Below are 24692 nucleotides of genomic sequence, written 5' to 3'. Positions count from 1 at the left end.
GATCGGGGCGGCCTGCAGGGCTCCTGCCCACGTGGAAGGTGGCCTGGGAGCCTCGCTCACGTGGGAGCCCCACCAAGACTCTCAGAAGCCTCACAAGTCAGGCGTGAGGCACTTGCTTACTCCTGTCCCCAAGGAAGACCACAGGTTGGCAGGGAGAGCCCGCGGCCACCTGCAGAGCAGCCCTGGCACCACGTCAGAGGCGCCACCGTGGAGGTCACCATGCGGCGGGGCTCAGCATCACGGTCCTGTGGACGTTATGCATCCAGAGCAGCAAAACCCACGGGGAATAACCCTACTGCCGACGGGGAGAATGGAGAAATCCATGGAATGTTCTCCAGTAGCGACAGCAAACGCACCAGCTGTGGGGACGGCGGGGATAGATGCTCACAAGGCACAAGCCCGTCCCGCAGCACCAGGCCCCGCCCCCAGCAGCCTCGCCACCTCCCCCCCAGCACACCATCGCCCCTCGCGTCTGTCCTCGGGCCCTGCCAGGGCCCCCTCCGTTCCTCCACATCTGGTCGCGGCCTCAACACTGGCCCGTGGCCACCCCGCTCGTGGCCCCGGAGGCCGACACCTAGCCCGTGATGGGGGATGCTCAGCTCTCCAGCCCCGCCTGGGCCCTCCACGCGCACACACACGTTGGTATGAGATCTGCCACCACACGCAAACATCTTAAAAGCTTCCGGGAGGAGAAAAACAAAAAAATTCACGCACAGCTAAAAATCAGCATCCGAGCAGCACGGAAGAAGGCAACACTGGGGTCAGAGGACGGTGGGCGGGGCCTCCTGACCCTGAGGGAAAGTCGGGAAGACCGAATCCCACCCAGAACTCCAGGTCAGCCAGGCCTTCTGCCAAGTGGAGGGACAGCTGCAGACAAAGCGTCAGGTATTTTCCCACTTAACGTGCTGAGGAAGCATTTTTATAAAAGGACAACGTGCTGACCCAGGGAGAAACAGGACCCAGAAAACTCAGTCCCCAGTCCCGGGGATGGAAAGGGGACGCCTTGGGGTGCCTGGGTGGCTTAGTCAGTTGGGCGTCTGACTATGGCTCAGGTCACGATCTCGCGGTTTGTGGGCTCGAGCCCCGCGTCGGGCTCTGTGCTGACAGCTCAGAGCCTGGAGCCTGCCTCAGATTCTGTGTCTCCCTCTCTCTCTACCCCTCCTCTGCTCACGCTCTGTCTCTCTCTGTCTCAAAAATAAACATTAAAAAAATTTTTTGTAATTAAAAAAATAAAATTTTTTTTTAAGCGTACTCATCTATTTTTGGAAGAGAGATCAAGTGAAGGAGGGGGCAGAGAGATGACAAAGGAGAGAGAGAATTCCAAGCAGACTCTGCACCATCAGCACAGAGCCTGACACAGGGCTCGAGCTCATGTACCGTGAGATCATGACCTGCTGAAACCAAGAGTCAGACGCTCAAAGCACTGAGCCCCCCAGGCGCCCCAGAAGTGGCTGAGGAGTCTGGAGCAGCGTCTGGGGGACAGGGAACAAACCAGCACGAGCACACTGAGAATAGAGCAAATGGAAAAACGAAGCCGTCAAAATAAAAACCACCACTAGAGTCACGATACCAGTAAGAAAAACCCATAAGCCGTATGGTTCAAGGGAAACAAGCAACCAGTCGGACTTCATTAGAATGAAACGCTGTCGGGGTGCGTGGGGGGCTCAGTCGGTTAAACCTCTGGCTCTTGATTTCGGCTCAGGTCACGATCTCACGGTCTGTGGGATCGAGCCCCACGTTGGGCTCTGCGAAGACAGCGTGGAGATTCGCAGCCCCTCTCTGTCCCTCCCCGGCTTGCTCTCTCTCTTTCTCAAAGGAAACAGACTTGAAAATGAGCTCCCGTTCTTCGCCAAACAGGATCACAGAACCGACAGGCGAACGAGATGGCGAGAAAACACGTGCAAGACGGTGCCCGACACGGCTCGTCCAGAGTACGCGGAGAATTTGTACGACACGATTACAGGACAGAAACCTGACGAAGAGACAGGAAGCCGTGAACGCACACTTGGCCAAGGAAGAGAAGCGAGCACGTGAGAAGGTGCTCGAGACGCTGGCTGGTCGGGAAGATGCCCGAATGTGGGTCACCGGGAGACTGCAGGGCCGTCCTCCCCCGACCTGCTCCTGCCTCGGGGCCCGGCTCCGCTGCACAAGGCCGCCCAGCTGCTCGGCGGGCCCGTGGTAGGGCAGCGCCCAGGACCTGGCCAGCAGGAAGTTCTGGACCGTCGCTGCAGTTTCGCGCAAGCCCACCCCTCGCCCTGGGGCCACACACGTGGTTTCCCGCGGGCAGACATCTGCTCTTCTGTGAGTGTGACCACAGACAGTAAACACACCGGGGCCCCCAGCACACGTGTCCCCAGGGCCGCCGCGTGACTACCTATAACCATAAAATGCCCCCGTCGCAGGCAGGAGCCTGCGCGCAAACACACGTGGCTCACGCACGACACGGACGTCCCAGGGGGTCGGGGGCCCAGATGGTGGCTGTAGGAGCTGCAGCCTGGAGACCCGGCAGCGCCAGGCAGGCCCACGTGTGGCCTCTGGGCCCACGAGCACAGAGGCGTCATCGCAGGGGCGTCCGGGCCTCCCCTGCCGGGTGTCCTGCACACTGAGCAGCAAGGCCGCGCCTGCAGGCCTGACCCCCTGAGCACCTCTCAGTCCCTGCACGCTCCCCCAGGCCTGCAGGGGCAGGTCGGCCCTGTGCCCACGGAGGCCAGACGGCTTCCCTCCGGGGCTGGGAGCAGCTCAGCTTCTCAGATGCGGACGAAGGCCCGCCAGCGTGAGGGGTCTGGCCCCGGTCACCACGCATTCCACCCGGCATGTCGCCCCCTGTCCCTGCTCCCCCCACCCCCAGCCCTGCAAAGAGCCATAGCTCTGAGCTGTGTCTGTCGACACACAGCTGCGTTTTCACACTGGCTTCGTGGAAAATCCGGGCACCGGGCGCTCCTGGCAGGCCTGCGGGGGACCCGGCCAGCTGGGCACAGGCCTCCGTTTCCTCCAACACAGGAGTACCAGAGGCCCCTGCAGAGCACCACAGCGGACAGGCCCGGCGTGCGGCACGAGGCAGTGTGAGAGCGGGAGCAAGATGGCTCCGCGACCCGTGACCGCAGACGCGGACGGCCAGCGCCCCGCACCCGCCAGCGAACCAGGGTCTCCCGGCTTGCGAGGGACACCGACACTCTCCACCCTTCATTGTGTGTTGCCTGGATTACGAGGCCGGACCGGGCTCCCGCTAGAGAACTTGCAAAACCGTGAAACCACAAACAAAAGAACCCGTCCCCGGAGCTCCGTCCGCTACGCGTCTGGGGTCTTTCCCTGTTTACCGCGTGATACGCATGCCAGTGCGCACTTTTACAAAACCGGGTCACCCTGCGCGATGGGCTGGCGTCCCTTCCCACTGTCACACCGGGAAGGCTTGCTGTCACCTCAGTCCAGTCTCCGCACGGCTCCCCACGTCAGCCACGCGCTTCTGCACCTGTCCTCACCACCAGCTGCACTTGTGCGGCGGGGACCGGCCCACCTGCGTGCACTCTGAGGGGCACCCCAAAGCCGCCCAGCACACCCCGCCTGCGGCTGGACGTGTAAGTCACAGCCCTCGCCAGCTCTGAGGGTCACGGTCATCTCCGAAAAGTTCCTTGTTTGACAAGGAAAACCTGATCCGAGTGGAAGAAGGACCAGTCACAGGACAGGACCCCAGACCCACCGGGGCACGTGCGAGGAACCTGGGGGTCTCCACTGAGCCGGGGGTCTTACCGAGTTCTTTGGAGCCCTGGCTCTCGCTGGCCAGCTCGCCCATCTTCACGAGGGCATCAAAATAGCCCTTAGCAGCGTAGGTCACACCTGAGAGAGGAGAGAAGGGCGTGGTTACTGCCCTCGCGGGGGACCGACCGGACCCTCAGCACCAACGCGGTGACCGCGGTGCACGCCAGCCTCCCGCGCTCCAAGGCGCTCCTCCCGCACTGATCTCACCCCATTTCTGGCTGAAATTCTCTCGTTGCGACCGTTAGGACTCCTCTTCTTCGCGAGAACACGGCGCACCAGTCAGGCCCAGAGCTACCCCAGTCACTCTGCTGGGTGCCGTCCCCACCACCCCGTATCTGGCAAGCGGCGGCAGGGGGTGCCGAGCGCAGACCCCGCCAGGCAGGAGGCCACGTGCTCAGAGATCCCCAGCGAGGTGTGCAGACGGCGCCCCTCGGCTCTCCCGGCAGGCCAAAGCCACACCGCGGGGCTCACGCTGCACCCTGTGGCTCCGGCCACCGTCGGAAGCGGACCCGGTGTCCCAGGGAAGGGCTCAGGGCCCCCCGCCCACAGGTGGGCCCGCAAACCCCTCGTCTGAGAAGGGGCCCTGCCAGCTGGATGGCGGACAGGGCGCTGGGGGCAGCGGCAGCAGCGTGAGGACATCTACTCCTCCGTTCTCTACGGGACCCGCTTAGGGGCGCCAAAGGGGCACCTGGTCACCTTCCATTTAGGTGGCCTTCAATGAAGGGCTGTTTGTCCCACGGCCCTGCCGGCTGACATGCGCCTGCTTCCAGGAGAGGTGGGCAGCTCCGTACTGATGAAAGAAAGGCCAAAGTTGCCACAAGTCTGGGGCAGGGGAGGCTGAGAGCACGGAGGAGACGGAGGTGACGTGCCCGCGGAGCTCTGTCCTATGGGACAGTCCAGGAAGGAGCCCTCAGAGGCTCCACACGCGGTCCCCTGGAGAGCCTCATGGGGAACCCCAGTGGGGGCGGAAAGACCCAGAAGGACACCTGGCCTCATCACAGAGGAGACCGCGGCGTGGCTTTGATCAGGACTGGAGTGGAATGGTGTCGCCCCACGAGGAGGCTGGGTGAGGGTGACAAGTGTCCTACAGACGGTGGCTCCACTGAAGTGAACCGTCAGCCGCATCCATAGAGCACAGGGAAGATCGTCCACAGCCAGGAAGAGATGAAAGTCTGGGCCTCTCCCACGGGCACGGCAGGGCCCCTGCCCAGAGCCCCTGCGGTAATGGAACACGCCAGGCCTGTGCCCTGTAAGCTCGCCTGTGCCCTGCCCTCCTGCCTCCTCTGTCCTCTGGCTTTGCAGACAGGACACAGACTCAGCTCCCACACGACCCGCCACAGCCTGTCTTGCGTGCAGAGCCCTACGGGGGGCAGCAGACCCGATGTGGGATGTCTGCACAGAGGCCAAGCCAGCCCCTAACCCCTGGCAGGCACAGAGGTACCCGCCACAGCCTGGGACCTGCCATCGTCATGGAGATCCTACAGCCCGGGTTCCAGCTCAAGGAAGGGACGGAACCTGTGTTCAATGAGCAGGTGCACCTCCTTTCTTGCTGGGGCAGTGGCCCTGTGCTCAGGGCCGGGCAGCTCAGGAGAGCCTGGCAGGGTGCAAAACACTAGTGTGCCCCCCAAACAGAGGGCAGTGCAAGACCCACACGGAAACAGGGAGATGGCCAGCGGCTGCCGGTCAACACCACCGGTCCACGCACAGCAGCCGCACGAGAACCCGCGTTCTTGGCTCCGTTGGTGTGTGACGTCAAGGCCCCGGTCCCCCAAAAATGTCTGCAGCAGCGTCCCCTAGAGGGAAGGACCAGGGCCGAGGTGGAGGGCCAGGGTGCAGGCCACCTGCCGGGCTGCTGCCTGGACACAGCGAGGGCAGGACCGTGGCCAGACACCTTCCCCTGGAGACCACCCAGGCCACTGTCCGGGAGCAAGCCAGTTCTGCTGGGTGCCCTGCTCCCAGGTGACCACAGGAACAGAAAGAAACAGGAGCTGCCGCCACCAGAGGTCCCCCCACCAGGCCCCCATGGGGCCGCGGACACCCCAGGGCAGCCGGCTGGGGCTAGTGCACGCTCTGCAGACACAAGGTCCCTGTTAGGGGTGGGGGCTCTGCCCACAAGGACGCCACAGTTAGAGCGACACTGACACCGAGCCCCGAGAGACACAGTCGAGGGTCGGGAGACGGGCAGTCGGTCCCCCCAGGCGTCCCGGACCACGGCGTGAGTCAGCCGGCCCCCACTGGGACTGAAGGGCCCAGACCCTGGCACCAACGTCCCCTCCCTGGTGGAGACTGAGTGCCCTGCCCCCAGCGCCCCCGCCCCAGGTCTCTGGGAGGTACAGGGTGCTCACCAGCCAGGGAGACAGTGTGGCCCCAAGCCCAGACCCCAGTCCTACAGCTTCGAGATGACTGTGCAGGACAGACACCCCCACCTACGTCTTTACGTGCTGTGGACTAAAACAGAAGCCAGGCCCCGTGCTTTCGCCACGGCCTAGGACAGGGCTGAGGACACGGCTGTGCCTACAACAGTGGGCGTAGATTCCCAGGCTCACAGGCCTCCAGGGTGCGGCCCCACACCCTCCCTCTGGCGAGTTTGTTTCTGGAACAAAGCATGTCCCTCCGCCTCGCGTCTGGCCCCGCGAGCCGTCCACCTGCCGGGAGGCCGTGGCCCCCACCCCGCGGCCTCACCTGCCAGGGCTTTCTCGTAGCTCTTCCCCATGGCGACGAAGTTCCGAAGGCTGGGGTTGAACTGCTCCATGATGGTCTGGGGAAAGCAACGAGAAAAAAGGCATGAGTGGCCCAGGTGACGTGGCGGCTCTAGGAGGGCCCCAACGGGAGGAGAAAAGCCAGGGGGTCGAGACCATGAAGCCACATTCAGGCTTCTGGAGTCAAAACCCCAGCCCTGCCCTTGAGCGGACCCTCTGAGCCTCAGTTTTCACATCTGTACGGTGGGGGTAAGGACAGACCTTGCTGCATTGAGGCTTTGCGGGTCAAACGGACAAGTAAACACAGAGCGCGCGTGGCGGTGCCTGGCATACAATCGGCGCTCAGAAGTGTTGCAGCCGAGGTGCCATTACCCCGTCTGGCGGGGCTGAGTCAGCCGAGGAAAGCCCTCCCGCCGGCCACGCACAAACGGCTCAGCGCCGCCCAGCGCCCCCTCCCACTGAAGTCTTCACTCAACACATCAATTACCAAACATCAGCTCTGATTAGAGGGACCCACGGCCTGATCTGCAAATACCACGCTATGAATAATCCAACAGACTCTGGCTCCGTTTGCCCAACGGACTGCCGTTCTTAGACGGAAGAAATTAGATTTTCACCGTGAAGGCCAAATAAATGTTTTAATTACGAGGCGTAAAAACAGGCACACGCGAACCACGGCCAAATGTGAGCTCCACCGGGTAACAGGCACTGGGAGCCGGCCCAGCCAGCGAGCACGCGGCACAGGACTTCCAAAGAAAACCCGTCTCGGCCACATCCGATGTCTTCAGATCCGTTATCACAATGGGCGTCTGTCTGAGGACAGTCTGACGAGGATGAGAGAACGGACGCCCCGGGGGGAGAAACCGCCTGATCCTACCACAGAGCACGCGGGCCCCAGAGGCTTCTGTGTGAGCAGAGGCCGGGCGCCCCCGCCCTCCCCCGACACCTGTGCTGCAGCCCCAGCCCCAGGTGACAGCCTTCCTCGGCCGGCGTCGAGGGCCGTGGGGTCTGGTGCCGGAAAAGTGGGTACTGGTGCCGTGCTGCCATCCGCCCGCCCTGGGGCGCGGTGCACGGGAACAGAGACCCGTGTCCACGGGACAAGGCCCTGCATCCAGGCTACTGCCTAGGCACACACGGGGCCGGGCCCGAGGTGTGACGAGGGAGAGCCCGGCAGGCAGCCTGATCCACGGGCAGGCAGGGGACCTGCTACAGCTGCACTAGAACTAAGGTGTGCAGGGGACGCCGAGGGACCCTGCCCAACTCCCACCCCCATGGGGCCGGCGCCCCACGAGGGAAGGCGTGCCCACACCACACCGGACCGTGAGGACCCTGTGCGGGCCGAGAACACGTCAGCGGGACCCAGCTCGCACAGGTAGGAGAGCCGCGGAGTGGGGTCGACAGGGAGGCGGCCCAGGGACCAGCCACGGCATGCTCGGGGACGGCAGGGCGGCACCCAGGCTGAAACGTCGGCAGGGAGGTAAGAAGTAGCCAGCCCGCCGCCTCACAGCCCGCATGGGAAGGCCCTGCTCTGCCTGGCCGGAGAGGAAGCCCAGGGGGTTCTGAGCAGAGCCATGCAATCCCACTACCATTCCAAAGGGACCCCTCGCTGCTCAGGGGAGACCAGGATGCAGCCAAGGGCGCCAGCCCACGCGGGGACCCTGTTGGAGCTGCTCCGGGATCCAAGAAGGGGAGGCCCTCAGGAGGAGAGGGGGCCGGCCCCACCCGTCCATACACACGACACCGCGACGTGGGGACAGCAGGTGGCATGCAGCCTGCTGGTCTGGGGACCCAGGAATCTGGACGCCTCAAATCCAGGGAGCGCCTGGGGGTCGGAAGAGTGATGCCAGAGCAGACGGGTGGGCACCGGGGAGGGTTCGGAGCAGGAAGCCGGGTCTGGGGTTCACCCGCGAGGGGTGACTGCAGGGCCCGTGGGAGCTCTGAGGCTCCCGCTGCCTGGGCCTCAGGGCAGAAGAGCGCCACATGGTCCCTGTGCGTCTGTTCTGCGAAGGACAGAAGGGTATTAACCCACTCAGGGCGGCTTGGGTCCCTGAGCCTGGTGTCCCGCGGTCCCAGGGTGCCCGCAGATCGTGTGAGACCGTGTGCTCGTGCGTGTGCTCCCACGTGTGCACGTGAACGTGATGGTGAAACATACCTCACATCCCCAGGACCACTGCCACCTGGCTCCTGGGTGACACCCCCAGGCTCCTGGTCATAAGAGGACACTCCGTCCAAGCTCATCGTTTGATCCCCATTAACATTCTGAGTGACAGCAGAAAGCAGGCCAGGAGCCGCCCAGGCCAAGCGAGGGGATCACCGTGGCAGCCTGCCCACACTCTCCCAATGACACACGGGGACAGCCGCCAGGTTTCACTTCCTCGGCACCGCAGCTGAGCTCACGCATGAGGAATGCAAGAGTGAGGGGGCAGGGCACGGCCTCTGCTCCGCTCTGCCGCGAAGGGGCAGGTGGCCAGGACACCGGGCCCGGTCACACAGGTGCCGGGGTTTCTTTTTTTTTTAATTTTTTTTTTCTTTTTTCAACGTTTTTTTTTTTTTATTTATTTTGGGACAGAGAGAGACAGAGCATGAATGGGGGAGGGGCAGAGAGAGAGGGAGACACAGAATCGGAAACAGGCTCCAGGCTCCGAGCCATCAGCCCAGAGCCTGATGCGGGGCTCGAACTCACGGACCGCGAGATTGTGACCTGGCTGAAGTCGGACGCTTAACCGACTGCGCCACCCAGGCGCCCGGTGCCGGGGTTTCAAATGGAGGCGATGGCAAAGGCAGAAGTGTCCTTGTGGCTCCGCACAGATGCCCGCTCCCCGGCCTGAAGGCAGGCCTCTCGGCCAACAGTCACCCACCTGCCTTCACGTCACTGGATCTCTGCAAAGCCTGGCAGCCGTAGGCCAGCCAGGACCACCTTGCAGGCCTGGCATGCGGTTCCTCCGCCCCACCCCTCGGCACCCTCTACACCGGCCCCACCACCGGCTCCCCTAACCAGGCCCTCGGCGGGGGTGGGGGTGGGGCAGAGCCGATGGAGGCGGGGGCAGCAGGGCCTTCTATCGGTGATCACAAGGAGGCGACTCAGGGGACTGACGCTGGACACCTTTTCTCGGAAGTGACGGAGTAACTGTCTTCACGGCTCTTCTGCAGGGAGCGCAGATCCCGGCACCCAACCCCTCCAGCAGGGGCCCACCTCCTTTGAGAGGAGAGGGAATTAACCCACCTGGGGCGCTGAGAACAGGAGCGAGGCCGGGGACACCCTGCCCACCGTCTTTGGGCCGCGGGCAGCCAGGGCCATGCGCTGCCGGCCTCACATTTGCCCCATGACCCCACACTCCAGGACCGCCGCCACCCCCCCCCCCCCGCCCCAGCCAGGACACCATGCCACAACGTGAGCAACATCCAGTGTTTTCTTCCAGCTCTGACACGTGCACTATGCAAATGCATCCCAAATGGGCTCAGACTCGATGTCGTATGTGGAGGCTGTGCGTTTACTCCTCGGGCAGATTTGGGGGCTAAGAACCACTCCCCTGACCCTTAAACACCACAGAACTCTGCGGGCCCACGTCTGTGGGGGGTTTTTTCAGCAGACTCGTGCAGCACCGTAAACGTACTTTCCAATGGTCTCCTTGATGGCAATTCCCCTCCTCTGCCTTACTTTGTCCTGATAACATAGCACGTGACACACGTCCCATACAAAGCGTAACCGACCGCTCACGTGACCGGGAAGGCTTCCAGCCAACAGCAGTCTATTGGGGGGGGGGGGGTGTCAAAAGTCACACACAGATTTTCACCTGGATGGGAGGTCAGCGCCCCTAAGCCCCCCGACATTCAAGCATCGACTGTAGTTAGCACTAGTATTCTTCCACTTATCCGCTGGTTCAGCCAATCTTTATCTCCAAACAGCCTCCAGTTACCAGGTGGCCTGCCAGGGCCTCTGCAAGGGGGTCCTGGACACCCCACAAGATACACACGATGAAAGGGTGAGAGAGAGGAGGGGTCTCTGCCAGACACACTCACAAGTGAGGGGTGAACCCAGGGCATGATGGGAAGTCACCCCCTTGCCGGGACAGCCCAAAGTTGGCCACTCCTGCCGGCCCTGAGGTCGCAGCCATCCGGGGCTAACCGAACCCCCACCTCAGGGCTGCCCTACCCTGACCCCGGGGACACGGCCACGCATTTCCATAAGAGCAGTGAGGAGGGGAGGCGCGGTGCACAGGCGGCTGTCGCAGGACCCCACCAAGCCGAGCGCGCTGGGAGCCTTCCTGCCCGGATGCCCCGGGACGCTCCCAGCCTCCGGCACACTGGTGGGCACTTAGATTTACTCTGCGGTCACAGTCTGCCTGGCCAGCGAGGAGAATGGGCAGTGGGACACCCTTGGGAACGAGGCGGGGTAACGAGGAGAGGGGTCAACACATTTCTAGAAGGGAGTTCTGCCCAAGGACTTTGCCCCAGCCTGCTCCCGTGCCCGTGCCCGGGTCTGCCGCTCAGCGGCTCAGGAATCCTGTTTATTCCCTAGTTCTGGCTCCAGCGATGGCCCCCCTCCAGCACCTTCCTGGCAGGGCCGTCACAGAGAGCAAAGTCCCTCTGCTGACAGAGGGAAGTGACAAGCCTCTGCTTCCCCTCCAGCCCCTCGTGTGCGGCAAAGGAAGGACAGGGTGGGCACACAGGCACGTGCTGAGCGGCCAAGCCAGGCCACCTTTCCCTCTACGCCGCTGACACCTGCGAGGACGAGACGGCACAGGGACCCCCCCGGCCTTCCACCCCCACATCCTGCGCCCTCGCCTGACTGACCCGTGCGTGCCAGAGCCCATTCTACAGACGCACTGGGAGAGGCTGAGGGAGTCAAGAGCCTGCCCACCAGCTCCGGGCACACAGCCGAGCTCACCCCTCGCTGCACACGGGCCTCGGTGCTGTCCCGATGCCCGTCAAGGCTGGACCAGCTGCTCCCTCGAGGCCGTCCAGCAACACCAGAACTAGGGGGGTGCTGAGGCGACACACACCTGCGGGAGGGCTGATGCCAGGGGGCCTGCCCCCCCCCCCCCCCGCCAACCCGGGATACACGACGTCCAGCCACCGAGGGGCCCGGTGCCTGCTGCCCTGCCACTTGCACTGCCCTCCCCCTCGGGGGGAGGCGGGGGCAAGGCCTACCCGCCGCAGCCCCCACAGAGAGCACTGATACACTGGCGCCCTGGACCGAGGGCCCGGCTCATGCGCGAGGGGCAGAGGGGATGGGGGGTGGGAAGGACCATCAGGCCAAGCCAGGAAGCTTGGCTTCTCAGGGCAGCTCTGCTTGACTCCCGCCTGGGGGTGGGGGCAGGTGGAAGGTTTCCCCTCTAAAGATGGGGACATCTATCCTGGGGACCCTTTTTGAAGGAATAAACCAACTTGGGGAGTTCAGTGAGTGCTGGGGGGCTTCCTGGAGGAGGCAAATCTTGAGCTGGATCTCACTAGGTTACAACCAGAGAGAAAATAAGAACGTGTTCGTGCCTGTTCAGAAAATGACTGCATACAAGGAAGCTTCTAGAACAAAACAGCTCACGGGGGGAGGGTGGGAGAGTGAAGGCCAGCAGGGGAAGCAGAAAAAGCCCCCTTGGGAACGGGGACAAGCCACGCAGCACTCCACACAGACCAATTACACTTTAACAGCACCGGGCTCCCCTTCCCACACCCCCATGGGCCACGACACCCCCCCCCCCGCCCCGGCCGACAGCCCACCAGCTCCCCTCAGGCCACACCCCGCCACCACGGCACTCATGGCCTCTGCCCCACAGCCGCCAGCAGAAACGAGGGCCACACGGGGCCACGGAGAGGCCGACCTGGCCACAGCCCCCCAAGGATAGAGCGCCAAAAAGCAACGTGACCTGGCAGCAGCAAACAAGGCACCAGACTGTTCTAGAATAGACAGAGCCGGAGTTCCTGACCCCCAAGGGAGGGCGGCCACAGTGGGCCTCGCCCAGGGGTCAGAGAGGCGAGAAGCAGCTCCGTGGTGAGGCAGCCGTTCCTGCCTCCGGCAGCTCTCGGACAGCCGCCAACTCACAATAAAGTAACAACTCGGTCTCTGCCACAGCCCCCAGAGGGGTCAGGGGCCCCAAGGCCCCAGGAGCCACTGGCAGAGCAACGCAGGGACGGAAGACAATGCTCTGGCCCACTTGGTGGTCCTGGCTCGAGCCCACACGAGAACAGGGAGCTGCAGGCCCCCCGCTCCCCACTCGGGGGGCACCACAATTTCCCTACACCTTGACCCCCCTCCCCGACCCCAGGAACGAGGCAATCCCTGCAGCAGGGTCCAAACACGGGCCCCACAGCCCGCCCTCTCCTCCCCTGTCTGAGACACACTCTCTACCCATCTCGACTTCAGCGGGCACGGCCCGGAGGGCCCCCGCCACACACACCTTCCAGTGCCCCCGCCCCCGCCCCCGCCCCCCGCTCGGCCCTGTGCCAACGGGACCCTGCACCCACACTGCTTTCTGTCTGCGCTTAGCACTAAGCTGCAGCCCACACTCCCGCCGACCACTTCCGTGACGAAATCACAGCGTGCTCCCGTGGAAGTCTTAGTGTCGTAATCACGACTGCCGTTTGATTGAGGCTGGACAGAAAACCATCGCGAGCCCACAATACGACCCGCCTGGAAACCCGTCACCCCGATTCAGAGAGACGGCACGCAGGCCCCCTGCCACCTGTATGAGCCCACTGCACCCTGGGGAGAGGGCCCAGTGGCACGTTGGTGTCCCCTAAACCCATACATTGAAATTCCAGCCCCCAGCCCCTCAGAACGTGGCTGTCCTTGGAGACGGTCCTGACAGAAGACGTCAGGTTGCACGAGGTCATCAGGGTGGGCCCTAACCCGATGGCGCCAGAGTCCTTCTCAGAAGAGATCGGACACAGACACACACAGAGGACAACTATGTGACGACACGGGCAGAAGGTGGCTGTCTGGGAGCCCAGGGGAGAGGCCTCAGGAGAACCCAGCCCTGCCCGTGCCGGATCTCGGGCTCCCAGCCCCTGAGCTGTCAGGAGTAAGCGTCCCATCGAGGCTGCCCTGTGTTAGCAGGGCCAGAGCGCTCGGAGACACTGGGACAACCCCCACTCGCAGCGAGAAGGCCCGACACTGACAGCAAAACTAAGTCTGGTTCCTGCTTGCCCAGTTAGAACATTCCAAGGCCACTGACCCGTCCTTGTCCCCGGGAAGACTCCGACCGGAGTTTCACAGGGCTGGGCTCCAGTGAGAAACTACCTATGAGCAAGCAGGGATGCAGCCTTGGAATGTTCTGGAACCGCCCCCTCCCGCTGCCCTCATAGAAGGTAGGATGTGCCTGCCAGGAGGCGGTCACGCTGATGGGAACACAGGCCACGCAGCACTCAGGAAGTCAGCCTCCGCCTGGGCCTGCCCACTCTGCCGCTGACCTCCTGCTACCTCAAGAACTCTCACAGCCACCACCCGCCCAGCACCTTCCATACGCTAGGAAGTACTCCACGGGCCCGTTTACTCGTTAAGGAGAAAAAACTTGCCTGAAATCTGCGGGACCCTTGAATGGAAAAACAGCCGGCTCCAGGCCTCAACAGGCCCGGGTCCAGCCCCGGCTCAGCCCCTGACCAGCTGACGGCTAGACCGCACTGCCTCACCTCACAGAGGCCACCTGCCCGCCGGGGCCAGCCACGGTCCCCTCGAGCAGCGGGCTGAGGGATAAGCAAGGTCAGGTGCACGGTTCTCAGCACACAGTGCCTGGCCCATGGCTGTCAAAAGTACTCACGACTATCAGCAGGCTGGAAAGCCCAGGTGGCCCACGGCCTGCCCCCCCGCTGCCGAGGCAGAGCCAGAGACAGAGTGTGAGACACCTGACTTCACAGCCCCCTCCCCAGGTGGGGCCTGAAATCATGACTCCGGCTGCTGGCTTGACCCCAGCCCCCAGCAGACGGGTGCATCCAAGCCACTCCAGCCTGGGGCCAGCAAGGCCCTGGATTCCCAAGGGCAAGACAGGCCATGGCCTGAGCTCCGCTCTGGGACTGCGAAAGACGAGGCTTCCATAGGAGAAGCAGAGAGAATGGAAGGAGGGACAGACAACAGGCCTCTTTCACCAGAGAGTCTCCCAGGGCAGAGAGGGCTTGACCAGCCCCATGGGAGGCTCACACGGGTGCAGAGAGGCCCTGGGTGTACTTCACCTTGGGCAGCGGCCCTTCTGCCCCAACCTCTTCTTTTAAAAGTCCCACCAGAAACGGCAAGTCCACTCTGCCTCCGTGTGTGGCCCTGGGTGATGGCTGTGCCCTGCTGGACAGTATTCTAGCTCCAGGATGGGGGGCCCCCACCCCGTTCTCACCGCCAACTCCAACATCGAGACATCAATTTGTTTCCCAGCACAAACACCTATGACATCTTGGTTACAGGTGCCCTGGTTTTGTGATCTATTACACGCGTCGTCACCTGGCACACGCCGACCCATGACTGTCCCTGGTATGGCTGGCCACAGGCAAACGTGGACGTCACATCCACAAACCATTACCAACTCAGAAGGAACAGGGGTCCTGGCTGCTGTCTGGAAACCTTCAATCAGAGAAACAAGAAGGCAACAAAGAAGGCGGGATGGGTCTCAAGGCTCGGAACAAAACACCAAAGCCTCGCTCAGGAAGCACCGACACCCGATGGCCCCGGGGGAGGGGGAGGCGGAGGGGGACACCGTGACACTGGGCTGTGAGCCAGAACAAAACTCAGGAGGGCCTGACTCTGAACATGAAGCAGTTTCACACAAACCCTACCGATTTATTTCACGCGTGTTTAACACAGGACTTTCTAAAAATCGTCCAATGGTTCTAAAAAACTACCTCTGTAAGTAAATCGTTAAAATCCCAACCACAAAGAAAGCACTGTGTTCTGATCGGCAGCCTTGTTTCCTCCTGGTGGCCCTCACCGGCCCCCGGCATCTCAGTTCGGGGTGTGAGTCCAGGGACGCGCGTCCAGACATCTCCTGTGCTCCGCCCCCCACAGCAGTGCCCTCGGACACTCATCTCGTAGCCGAAGACCTCAAGACAGGCTCCACCAGACCCCAGACGGGCCCTGAAGTGGGAAGGGGTGCCTGCAGGGACCTGGGACCATCCTGGACACCGGGTGCCTGCAGGACTGATCCCGCTGGGTCGCAGAGCCAGGGCAGGGACAGGCCAGGTGAGCCTCCACCCTGCTGGCCTGCAGGAGCCCAGGGGCCAGACGGGGGCTCCTGCGGTGCACGTCGGCAGGAGGAGCTGGAGACAGGAGAAGGCTCCTGTGGGCAGTGTGGGCATGGATCCCCTGGCCCGTCCCCAAGGTCACCTCTTAGAGACGGGCCCGGTGTGGTTCCGGGCCCCCCCTCCCCACCCAGCCCCTCGGGCCCCTGCTGTGGGGACCAATGCCAAGGCCCGGGATGCTGCAGGACCGACCGCTTCCCAGGCAGCACCCGGCATGCCTCGGGCCCTGAGAGAGACGGACACGTTGTGCTTGGGGCCACAGACCTGCCACAGCCTCTAGGACCCACGAGACACCGAGCTGCTGCTCTGGGAGCAGCCGGAAGGGCAGACCGGGAGGGGCGCCCCAGAACCCGGCCTGTTCCTCCAAGCGCTGTGCTCACGTGCAGGCCCCAGTCAGGGCTCCACGCTGGTCCTGAGTCAGCACACCTGGGTCTCAGGGGAAGGCTGGCCTTACTGGGCAGCACGTCACTTGGAGACAAAAGGTTCTCCTCTTTAGGAGAAGCCTAGGCACCCACCTCCCCTCAGGCCACTGTCTGGAGCCACCTGTGCCCACTGGGGCGGGGCCCCTCGAGCCCCCACCCCCATCCCGGCGACGCAGCACAGTCGGGCCGGGAGTGGATCAGAGCCGGGGAGGCGGGTGCTGGCTCAGTCCTTGCCATCGGACAGCAGCCTGGCACCGACCACCCCCCAAAGGCGCCCCAGTGTGGGCTGTCCGGGGGACACAGTCTGCTCTATAATGGGGACACCTGCCCCACCCCGAGGCCCAAGTAGAGGGGCCAAGAAGGCGACGCGGGGCAGGCCCTGGCTCAGGACACGCAGGAGGGAGGAAAGAGGCCAGGAGCCAGCCAGGCCAGCGGCCCAGGGCGCCCCATGCTGGACCGACGGCTCAGGTGTCCTGACTGGAGGGTGACAGCACACAGCCCATGTCCAGGGTGCCATGCCAGGCTGAACGGGGACGAGTGGGCAGCAAGGCCAGCCGGGTCCGTGGCCTCCCAGTGCCCCCATGTCCCTCGGTAACATCGAGGGGATCTCCTGAGCAGGACTGAGACCTGCAAACTCAGGAGGAGTGCGGCCCTCCTCCCCGAGCCCGGGAGGAGGGGACAAGGCCCTCTCTCTCAGCACCCAATCCTCCCACGAAAGGCAGCCTGTCCCAGGCAGCCCAGCCAGCACATCCATGCCAGGGGGGATGGCCCCGAGGGAGCGGCATCCAGAACCGCATGGCACCTGCGAGCGCCTCTCCCTGCTGATGGCACCCGAAAGCCCAGGGCCAGCGCCAGCCACCATTCCGACCTGAAGCCCCCGGCGCACAGCCGTCAGTCCCATGAGCCAAGCCAACCTCCCGGACACAGGACATGTGCTGGACGCCAGACCCACAGGGACAGCCCAGGCAAGACACTCCTGAGCCAGCTGGGGACTCCACAGAACCCCAGGGCTGGGCCCCAGTGCCTCCAGGCCACCCCATTGTGTTCAGCGGCCGTGCACCAGGCATCCAGCCAACGAGGAGCCTGTGCAGAGCCGACAGTCTCTGAGACGTGACTTAGGCACAAGAAGCTGCCACAGCCAGGCAGCTCCGAGGTCAGCACAACAGAGAAACTGCCCCTCACCACCCGGCTACTCCAGACAGGGCGCGGGACGGTGGCAGGCCAGGACGTGCACCCCGCAGCACACCGGACAGCAGTGATGGCGGGCGCTGCCACCCCCCAGAAGACACCCCCCCCTGACGGGGCACCCCCGGGAGTGCCTCTAAAGCAAACACACGCCATACGCATACACACGCGTCCTCACGTTCACACACGCGCGCAGGCAAGCACACACAAGCACACACAGCAGGCACTTCCATTGCCAGGGAAGCTGCCTATCAGAGCCCAGCGGGCCTTCTCCGGCCGAGGGTCCACTGAGCTCCGTCCACGCCAGACCCCAGGCTTCTGATGGCAGCAATCACTCCAGCGTGATTGTCCAGCTGTGCGTGAGGAAAAGCGGGCCCGGGGTCAGCGGCACAAGGCTTCCCGGGGCTCCCCCGGGCACCCACCTGGAGGAGAACGTGGGACACGGCAGAGGATAGTGGGCAGGGCCCGGGCAGCCAGGCCTCAACGGGAAAAGCCAGCCGCGGGCTCTCACCTGCCCGGGTCAGCTCCCTCCCACCAGCACCCAACACCCACCACCTTGCACCAGCCTTACCAACGGCGCCAGGGGCAGCCAACCTGCCTGACTCCGGCTCCGGGAGCCCCGGGCTCACCCACCACCTTCACAGGGCAGCTGCGGCCGGGCCGGCTTCCCCACAACAGCTACAGGGTGGGGACGACCAGACAGCCTCTAGTGACCGGCCTGGTCGTGTGGACCAAGGCCCAGAAGCCTCAACACCATAAACGATCACATCCACGGCTTCCCTGGGAACTCGTCCTTCTCAGGCTGTCTCCCACCTTCCCACGTCCTCAGGACAAGCCACGGATGCCCCTATTCCTGGAGACGCTGCACAGCCGCTCCCCTCCAGGGTCACAAGGTCACCTGAGAGCCACGGCTGCTCCCGGCCTACTGGACCACGAGAACACCAACCTGACCGTCGCTCCCCAGAATCCCCAGGAACAGAGGCCAGCTGCTACAGAAGCCCCTTTCCCTACATCGAGTCATCAGAGGTCTCTCCCGAGAGGGCTGTAGTTGGGGCTTCATTCTGAGCACTTCGTGCTGGCCCCCGCCCCACTCCGTCCCTCACTCCAGGCAACCCCCCAGGGCTGCCCCCTTGGCCAGGTCTTGGACTCTGGGGTCTGCTGCCTGCACCCCCATCCCCTGAAGGACCCGGCCCAGTGCCTGTCGCCCTGCCCAGCCCCGAGGGTGAGTTCTCAGGGGACATCAGGAAGGCATTCTGCTGCTCTCCCCTTCAGCTTCCGTGAAATTCCCCGAGGACGTGGCTCCTGCAGAAGCTGGGCCACAGAGAAAAAGGTGAAAGTCTGTGTTGCTGGTTCTTCCAGGAGGAGTGCGGTCTATTCTCACATTTTTAATCAGCGAGGCCAAGGACGAGTGTCCCCGCCGCTCCCGCCTCTGCCAAGGCAAACAGCACTCAGAGCTGGAGCTGAAAGGATGCAGGGCCAAAGCAAACAGCCGCGCTGCAGCACAGGGGACACAGAGAGGGGCCACATCCCGGCCACCCTTCCGCAAGCCACCGACCCAGGAACGGAGGCAGCGCGGCCCCCGGCCGAAACAGAGGGCCAGCCAGGTCCACACGGGTGGCTCCAGCTGTGTCTCCGTGTGGGCTGCTGTCTGCCTGGCCGGCGTGCCCCCGCCGCCCCACCTGTACCGGCTCTGCTGCGGAGCCCCGAGCTCCCCAGCGACAGAACACAAAAGGGTAGCGCAGCACCGGCACTCGAGACTTGGCAGTCGGGCCACAGAGCGTCGGGAAGAGCACCGCCTACAACCCAACCCGCCCGGCCTGCGTTGCAGCGCGGGCCTGCTGTGAGGCCGGGAGCGGTCGCGGGGGGCACAGCCCTGCTCTCACCAAAGCCGGCTGCGTCCAGCCCTGCAGATCTTGGGTCTCTCTCTGCCGCGCTTGCCCACGGGAGCTCATCAGTGAACTGAACGACAGCACACGCCACAGACTTGCCTGTTGAATGTGCACCCCAACCCTGCAGGCTGCTTCCAGGGGTTCACAGCCCTTGCCGTCATGCTGCCTGCAGATCTCCAGGTAAATCACAGCTCCGCCTAGAAGCCGCTCGGTGGTGACTGCACGCCTCACCGCCCAGGCTGTGAGAGTTTTAGTGCGGATGATCGTGGGTTCCCCAGAGGGAAGCCAGGCCGTGCACCCCTCCCGATCCTCGCCATGGAAGTTCCTGTTTAACGGTTTCGTTGCAGAAGCAAAGAAAATAGGAAAGAGACCCTCTGCCCGGCACTTCCCTCCCCCCGCTTCGAGAACGAGCACATGGTTACAGAACTAATGACTAATGACTTAATGAAGCTCCCTTCCCCGACAGCGTTTGCAGAGCAACACGACCAGAAACGTATGCCACACACTCTGTGACACCAAACACAAAACCCCAGAGGCTGTTCCTTTTCCGTGCCGAGTCCTCAGCCGTCTTTGACTCATGTTTACCAGCAGCTCCAACATGGCTCCAGAGCCGACTTACTCAATCCCGACCCGGCTTCAGAATTCCTGCCATGACCCAGCTCTAACTTGAAACCCTACGGGAGAAGCCGCGTTACCGGACAGTCTGCCACCCGAAACCCAGCTGAAAGAAAAGGGGGCCACCTGGGAGGTCTCCCTCTGGCTGTCCAGAGCCTGAGCCAGCCTAAGGGGGAGGGCCTCACAGGCCACTGGCTAAGGAGGCACGGCCACAATTGTTAACACAATTGGGGGCCCTGCAATCCCATTTAGTGGCGGTGAACCAGCAGCCACGGCGTAAACACCTGAATCTCCCAGCCTACCACTTAACCTTCAGATACAGTTCTGAAATAAGCAGCCTTTGTAAGAGGATTGCTGTGGACGCCCGGGGCCGATTCTCCCTCTGGAGAAAATGCCCGCCTGGGACTGCACTGGGCCCTGAGCCCCTGGGAGCCTGGGTCTGTTTCACTGGGGGTGAGGGTCTAAACCGAGAAAACAGACGCTGGAGAAACAGAAACCCAAGGGCCTGTTAACCTCGACAAGGCACAAAATGACCACGAAGGGGGCCTCCGAGGGATCTTCCCGCGGGGCTCCGCGGGCTCAGACGTGACAGCGACAGTGTGCAGAGGAGGACGCGAACCCCACTCTCCACACACATCAGAGGCAGGCGCGCCAGCCTCCTACACAATTAGTCTTCTCCTCCGCGGTTACATAAGATGATGGATTATCTGTCCACCCCTCCAACCTGCCCGCGCGCGACCTCCCACCTGGGGCCCCGTCCATCACTGCCCGAGAAGGAGTTGCGGAAGGGGAAAGCCTGTTGAGGAGAAAGTGCCCAAAGGCTTGCGTAACCTGGCTGGAGGGGCCACCACGGGGCCATCACGCCGTCCGGGGTGCAGGGCGACGCGCGGCGCGGCCCCTGGACCCCCGGCGGCCCCCGCCCCGCTCCACTCCGGTCCGAGGGGCCCCGTCCCCCGGGCGCCGGCGCGGACGCGCGCGGAAGGGGCGCGCGGGGGCGACGCAGGGCTGCCGGGGCGGGGGGCTCCTGAGCCCACCTGCGAACGAGCGGCTGGCGCCGGGTCCCCGCTGCCGCTCCGAGAAGACCCCCAAGGGCCCAGGGGCCGCCCCGGTCGGGCCCGGGCGCGCGGACGGCTCGGGGCTCACCTTGTAGACATTTTCCGTGAGCCGGTGCATCTCCTCCGTGCGCGACAGCGACATGGTGCTGGTCCGGCGGCACCGCGGAGCGGAGCGGGGGCACGGGCGACGGCGGCGACGGAGGCGGGCGCGGCAGGAACGGGCGGGCAGCGCGCGAAGCCGGACCAGAAACGCGGCACCCCGCCGGCGGCCGCCTTTATAACCACCCAGGCCCCGCCCCCCCCGTAGGCTCCGCCCCCCGCACCCGGATCACCGCCCCCGGCCGCCCGCCCCCGCCCTGCCGCGCCGCTGCCAGGCAACCGGCAGGCCCCGCCCCCGCACCGCCCTTCCCATTGGTAGGTTCCGGAGATGGAGGAGGAGGCGGGGCCCGCGGGCCGGCTGAGGGCAGCAATTGGCCGGTAGCGCTGTCGATCGCGGGGGAGGAGGCGGAGGCGCGGCGCGGGCCTCGGCCCTGGGAACAGCCTGGGGGCCGGGCGACAGCCGGGCTGGGGGCGGGGCGGCGTGGGCCGGTGGCGCTGGAGGCGGAGAGCGGAAGGTGGGCGAGAGCGCGTGGGGGCGGCTCTTCGCTGAGTCGCGAGTCGGGGCGGCCCCTGGGCGCCGCTCCCTGCTAGTGGCGGGGGGCGCGGGCTCGCGCAGGGCGGGGGAGAGTCCCTGGGCAGCCGGCCGCGCGGGCGGAGTGAATGATGGGGAGAGGCCGGCACGCAGCCGCACGGTCCGGCCCGGACCCGGAGTTTTGGGAGGTAAGTCTGCGAGACGGCGGAGACTCGGGCCAGGGGGAAGGATGGGCCCTGGGGAGGATCCTGAGACGGAAGGATACTGGGGGGTGGTACCTAACGGGGGTGGACTCTGGGGAGGACGCTGGGAAGGCTGGACCTTGGGAGGGGGTGGTGCTCTGCGGGAAGACCCTGGGAGGGGAGGACCCTGGAAGGGGTGAGCATGGGGGTGGGGTGGGCCCTGAGGAAAACCCTGGGGAGGGGCACCCTGGGGCTCGGGGAGGAGAACTTGCCAGGAAGATGGCTCACAGGGAAGGAGAGGACCCTGTGATGGCAGACGACCCTTGCTGGGGGCAGTTTCTTTGGGGAGGGAGGGAGGACCCTGTGGGTGGAGGAGAGCCTTCCTTGAAGGATCAAGGGGCCAGAGCTGCCTGGTTTTCCAGGGAGGTTCCACCGGGGAAGCTGACCAAGCTGCCACACAGGGATCCCAGTACAATTCCTTTGAAAAAATATTTATATAAATTAGAGTTGCATTTGGAGGAATTATTTGCTTTACGTTGTGAAACACCAGATCTGAGTGTTTGCCTATAACAAAGCCCTGACATTGTGCCAGCGTCCCATCCAGGATGGTCACTCATACTTTCCCTTCAAGCCCAGGTGACCAGGGAGACATAGCCCCACAAGACATCAGTCCGACAGACCGGGACTAAGGCAAGTCCCGAAGTCACAGCCAGTCTGCCAGGACCCAGGTGGACCGCATTCTGCTTCGTAGGATCATCCCGAAGAAAGGACAGCAACGTGCAGGACGAGGTTGCCTGCCCTCCTGTCTGCAAGCCTTCCGTCACAGGCAGATTCTTTTTGGTTGAATTTCCTTCCTGAAACCAGCTGTGGCTTCCTCTTCTTCATTTGTTCTTTGCAGAGTTTTAAAGTAGACTCCTGCGTTTATAGGTTTTGGGATTCTTTTGGTTGTAAGTGACAGAAAGCAGTTCAAACCGGCTCTGACGACTGGGATATTTATCTGCTTGTGCGGCTGTGAAGTTAGGGTTGTCTCCTTCCCCTTCTTTCTCTTTCCCTCCCGGCCACCATGGTGTGGTGCACGCTTGCATCCCGCCGGCCCTAGGACCAGCGTCTGTTGAACTGACCGGGGTCAGGGGCTGAGGTGGAGCTGGGTGGGGGCGGGGTAGAGCTGGCTGCTGCTTGCCCAAAGGGAAGTGACGTGGTTGGGGTCAGAAAAATGACAGGTGGAAGCCGGCAGGAAAACCGGCAGGAAAACCGGGGAGGGGGTGGGGAGGGGTATAGTCTGGAGAGTCCTGGGCTGGCTGCTCCCCTCGGTCTCAAGACAGTGGAGGGAGGAGAGAGTCCTCTCCTGAGAAGCATCTATAGTCCTAAGCACCGCTCCGCTCTCTGGAAGGTTCTGCCCTTGACTACCGTTCTCCTGCCCAAGGGCATGCTCCCCTTTGGTAGCAGCTGAGGTAGGGGAGCCACTCAGAGCCTGGCCTGCCTTCCAGCAGCCATCCTGGGCCTCTCCCTCTCCCTGGCAGCTGGGCAGGAGGTGAGCGGTAGGGGAGGGGCGCTGTCAGCACCCTGCCACAAGTGGAACTGAGCGAGCCTCTCGTGGAGTGTCACCCAGAAAGCGAGCGGGGCTGATGGCAGGCACAGAGTGAGACGTGGGCGAGGCTGTCCTATCAAGACCTGGAGACCTGGACCCGGCCTGGCGGCCTCTCCGAGCCACCAGACTCCAGAAAGGTCTCCAGCATAGGCGTGCTCAGTCCTTCAGCTGTGAGGAGGGGTCTTAGCCCCCCTCCCCCACCCCGCCAGGAGACCACCAGTGTTCTCTGGGGGTTTTCTTACTTGTGTGGAAGCTCTTTCACGTGGTGATGGTGTCTAGGGCCGGGGCTGAGGACCAAGGGTAAGGTCCTAGGGCCTGAGTGGTGGACGAGACGAGATGGTGGGCGGGGTACTGACAGGTCCGCAGCAGCACCAGCTCCCAGGACTTAGGGGGCCACCCTTGTCTTGGCTCTTTCTTTTGGAAGTGTTCAGGGCCCTTTATAAACCCCACCTTGTTCCTTCTCCTTAACTCAGAGTGTGTTGGGGGCTGTGGGATCCAGCCCCTGGCCCGGGGGTTGGCACTCGGGGCAGCTGGGAAATCATCACCCCGACTTGGGGTCTGGCCCACCCCCGCCAACACCGGCCAGAGCAAGGCATTGTCACGATGGAGAAGTCCGAGAGGACCAGCGCCAGCCAAGATGGGCGGTCCCAGCACCCCCGGAACAGGGTGGTGGTCTTCCTGCACTTGGGGCAGGGCTGAGGGGCAGCTGGTGTCCCCGAGGAAGCAGGTGCACTGGCACTCTGTTTCCCTGTCACTTCTGATCATTGGTCCTCACCTCTGCGGTCTGCGCCACCAGGGAGGCGTGTAGCCATGGGGATCTTCAGCACGTAGCTCTGAACCAGAGGGCCCTCCCCCCGCCCCAGCCCCGCACACCGGCACCGGGCCCTCGTGCGTGCAGGGTGCCGGGCTGCAGTCAGAGGCGAGAACCTGACCGTGTGGTGCTGTGGACGCCGACTCCGGCTCAGCAGACCCCAGCCTGGGCGGCCCAGGAGACAAGGCTGCAGGCAGGGAGAATAAAAGTGCGTCTCTTCATCAGCTTATTTTTAGGCGTGTTATATAAGTGGTTCCATCTCAGCGTCACGTAGGGAGGGGGGTCTCAGATTTAATTACAGGATGACAGCCTTTGCTTTTCAAGCAAGCTGTTCTCCTGGCAGGCAGGCACAAGGATTTGTGAATTTTTGCTAAACAGAAGGAGCCCTTTCTGAGGTGGCCGCCCAGCAAAACTTCGAAGGGTTTTCGCCACATCTCTCTGTCCAGCCTAACCTGGTTTTGGCTGGGCTTGGCCTACGGGGTGGCCATTTGTCTCGGATCACAGGGACATCTGTGCTTGGCAGGGGGGCTGTTTCTCTCTCCCTCCGCCTCCCCCTTCCTCCCCGCTCTCAGAGAAGGAGCCACCCAATCCAGACTTCTCTTTTTTTCCTTCCTGGATTCAAGCACTTGTAATCAGTAACCAG

The 24692-nt window shown here is 63.5% G+C and overlaps 1 protein-coding gene and 1 long non-coding RNA gene across 5 annotated transcripts in view; one reads left to right on the top strand and one right to left on the bottom strand.

Annotated features, from left to right (window-relative positions):
- BAIAP2 (BAR/IMD domain containing adaptor protein 2) overlaps nucleotides 1–21092 on the bottom strand; it is a 63906-nt gene extending 42814 nt beyond the window's left edge. For 3 of the 4 annotated variants that reach the window (XM_043585330.1, XM_043585331.1, XM_043585329.1), the window contains exons 1-3: nucleotides 20926–21085; nucleotides 6439–6514; nucleotides 3748–3834 (exon numbers count right to left, since the gene is read on the bottom strand). In XM_043585330.1, coding sequence (XP_043441265.1) covers nucleotides 3748–3834; nucleotides 6439–6514; nucleotides 20926–20979 — 217 coding nt within the window. In that variant the 5' untranslated portion in view covers nucleotides 20980–21085. Of the gene's footprint in view, nucleotides 1–3747; nucleotides 3835–6438; nucleotides 6515–20925 lie in introns of all 4 variants that reach the window. The other variant, XM_043585328.1, reaches the window with a different exon arrangement.
- A 143-nt stretch (nucleotides 21093–21235) lies between these two features.
- LOC122485922 lies at nucleotides 21236–24278 on the top strand. Its single transcript, XR_006297980.1, has 2 exons — nucleotides 21236–21656; nucleotides 22282–24278. It is a non-coding gene; the product is annotated as an uncharacterized LOC122485922 (long non-coding RNA).
- Nucleotides 24279–24692: the final 414 nt, after the last annotated feature.

Source organism: Prionailurus bengalensis, chromosome E1, assembly GCF_016509475.1.
Source record: "Prionailurus bengalensis isolate Pbe53 chromosome E1, Fcat_Pben_1.1_paternal_pri, whole genome shotgun sequence".
Taxonomy (NCBI): domain Eukaryota; kingdom Metazoa; phylum Chordata; class Mammalia; order Carnivora; family Felidae; genus Prionailurus; species Prionailurus bengalensis.
Note: the sequence above shows the minus strand (reverse complement) of the source record. Positions and strands in the feature narration are given on the sequence as shown.